The sequence below is a fragment of the Penaeus chinensis genome, chromosome 11, assembly GCF_019202785.1.
Source record: "Penaeus chinensis breed Huanghai No. 1 chromosome 11, ASM1920278v2, whole genome shotgun sequence".
NCBI classification, from domain to species: domain Eukaryota; kingdom Metazoa; phylum Arthropoda; class Malacostraca; order Decapoda; family Penaeidae; genus Penaeus; species Penaeus chinensis.
Window position 1 is genome coordinate 40848264 of NC_061829.1, and position 2500 is coordinate 40850763.

General features: G+C 47.6%; 1 protein-coding gene across 1 annotated transcript in view; it reads left to right on the forward strand.

The window, feature by feature from the left end:
• The window catches only part of LOC125030345 (unconventional myosin-XV-like), a 59939-nt gene that overhangs the window by 10451 nt on the left and 46988 nt on the right, over positions 1–2500 (forward strand). Inside the window, 2 exon segments of the mRNA XM_047620335.1 lie at positions 358–461; positions 1642–1783. Coding sequence (XP_047476291.1) covers positions 358–461; positions 1642–1783 — 246 coding nt within the window.

Consider the following 2500-nt stretch of genomic DNA (forward strand, 5'->3'; position numbering starts at 1 on the left):
CTCCCCCTCTTTCCCCTCCCCCCTCTTTCCCCTCCCCCAACTTCCTCCCTCTCTCCCCTCCCTTTTCCTCTCCCCCTCTTTTCCCCCCCACCCTCCCCTTCTTTTCACCTCCCCCTCTTTTCCTCTCTCTCTCCCCTCCCTTTTCCTCTCCCCCTCTTTCCCCTCCCCCCCCTCTCTCCCCCCCTCCCCCTCTTTCCCCTCCCCCCCTCTCTCCCCCCCTCCCCCTCTTTCCCCTCCCCCCAACTTCCTCCCTCTCTCCCCTCCCTTTTCCTCTCCCCCTCTTTTCCCCCCACCCTCCCCCTCTTTTCCCCTCCCCCCTCCCCCTCCCCTCCCCTCCCCTCCTTCCGCCACAACCAGGGTTCGCGCAAGGCCGGCGACGTGGAGCTGGTGGCCGTGTCCCACTCGGGCGTCCGGCTGCTCCGCCGCGACCACAACCACCTCTCGGTTCTCAACTCGTACAGGTAAGGACTCTTTTTCTGTGCGCTTGGATTATTTTTTTCACGTAGGTGTGTGTGTGTGTGTGTGTGTGTGTGTGTGTGTGTGTGTGTGTGTGTGTGTGTGTGTGTGTGTGTGTTTATATATATATATACATACATGCATTCATTTATGCATACATGCATACATGAATGGGTGTTGCATGTGTGTGTATTTTTTTTCGTTCCTTATCTTATTTCTTTCTAAATCTACCTTTATTTATTTTTTTCTTCTCTCACCCCACCTTCTCTCTCTGTCTCTCTCTCTTTATCTCCCCCTTTCCCCTTCTCCGGTTCTCCCTCCCTCCTCCCTCTCCCTTTTTCTCCATATCTCACCGTTTTCCTCTATCACTCCTCCTCCTCTATCTCTCACACTCTTCCTCCTCCTCCTCCTCCTCTTCCTCCTCCTCCTCCTCCTCCTCCTCTATCACTCACATTCCTCCTCTATCTTTCACACTCCTCCTCCTCCTCCTCCTCCTCCTCCTCCTCCTCCTCCTCCTCCTCCTCCTTTCCCCATCTTTCCCACGAGCTATGCCAACTGCACTGTGTCCACACCGCGTTTCCCAACTCGCACAAATTTCCATTTCAAAGATGAACTCGCAATCAGCCACGGATCGCGCCGTCTGTCCGAAATCCGGGTGTCACTCTGTGGGAAACGCGAGTGAGTCGTTTGTTGAGCTCGGCGTGACCCGATTTCCTCAAGTCCGTTGCGTAATGAGGAAATGTAGATACGCGTGCAGTTTGGTTATAGGTGTGGATTTGGTGGTGGTTGTTTGTTATTGCTATTAATGATATTTGTGTTTGTGTGTTATTGTTTGGTTGTAATGCGTTTTCTTTTTCTTTTTTTCTTTTTTCTTCCTTACTTGTTCCTCCCATGTCCTTTTCTCCCTAAACGTCCAATATCCTTCCCCGTCCTACCTTCTACCTCCCCCTCCTCCCTTACCCCATCTTCTCATCCTCCTTCTTCCCCTTCCTCCTCCCTACCTATCCCCTCCCTCCTCTCTCCCCCACCTCCCCCCTCTCTCCCCCTCCTTCCCCCACCCTACCTATCCCCTTCCTCCACCCTCACCCCTCCCTCCCTCCCTCCCTCCCTCCCTCCCTCCCTCCCTCCCTCCCTCCCTCCCCTTTCATCCACCTCACCCTCCACTCTTCCACTCCTTCCACGCAGCCTGGAGGAGGTGGAGGAGGCCGAGTGTCCCCGCGCGGGCTCGCTTCGCCTGACGGTGTCCGGGGGCGGCCTCATCGTGCTGTACACCCCGAGGGCGCGACAGATCGCCGCCATCCTCAACAAGTACACAGCCTCGGCGCCGGTGAGTACATGTGTTCTTGAAGTGATTCGTTTTGTTGTTGTTGTTGCTGTTGTTGTTGTTGATTCGGTTTATTTTTTGTTCTTTTGTTTGTTTAAGTAGTTTTTTTGTTTATTTGTTTATTGTCTTGTTTTATTTATGTTTTGGTGGTGGTGGTATCAATGTCATGGGTGTTTTGATTATACTTATTAGAATTGTTTTTTTTTTTTATTGTTGTTGTTATTGTTTGTTACTTGTGCTATGATTATAGCCGTTACTATCGTGATATTTAGTCGATAATGGAACAGAAAAACAAAATACGAAAACGTGTTATACCCTAAAATTGTTCACTACAATGCAGAAAATGAAAGATGTATTTGAAATAAATCCACTTACGAGAAAAAAAATAGTGCAAAGCGTCGAGGAAAAAATGTCCTTAACGTGACAGAACTTGAATGATAATTAAGTGATTGAGTGATATTTTCGGATTGTGGTGAGATATAATGCAACATAAGAAAAAAAATTTAATTGATAATTTTACGATAATTATGTTTATATGTATTTATGTATAACATAATATAAAATGTATAAATCAGTATAATGTATAATATAACTTTGTATGATATATATAACTTTCGATTTCCCTCAACGACATCAAAGGAAAAAGAAAAGAAACAAAAATTATGTTGATTAAAAAAAAAAAAAAAAAATCTGAAGGTTACCTCATGACCGCATGGATGT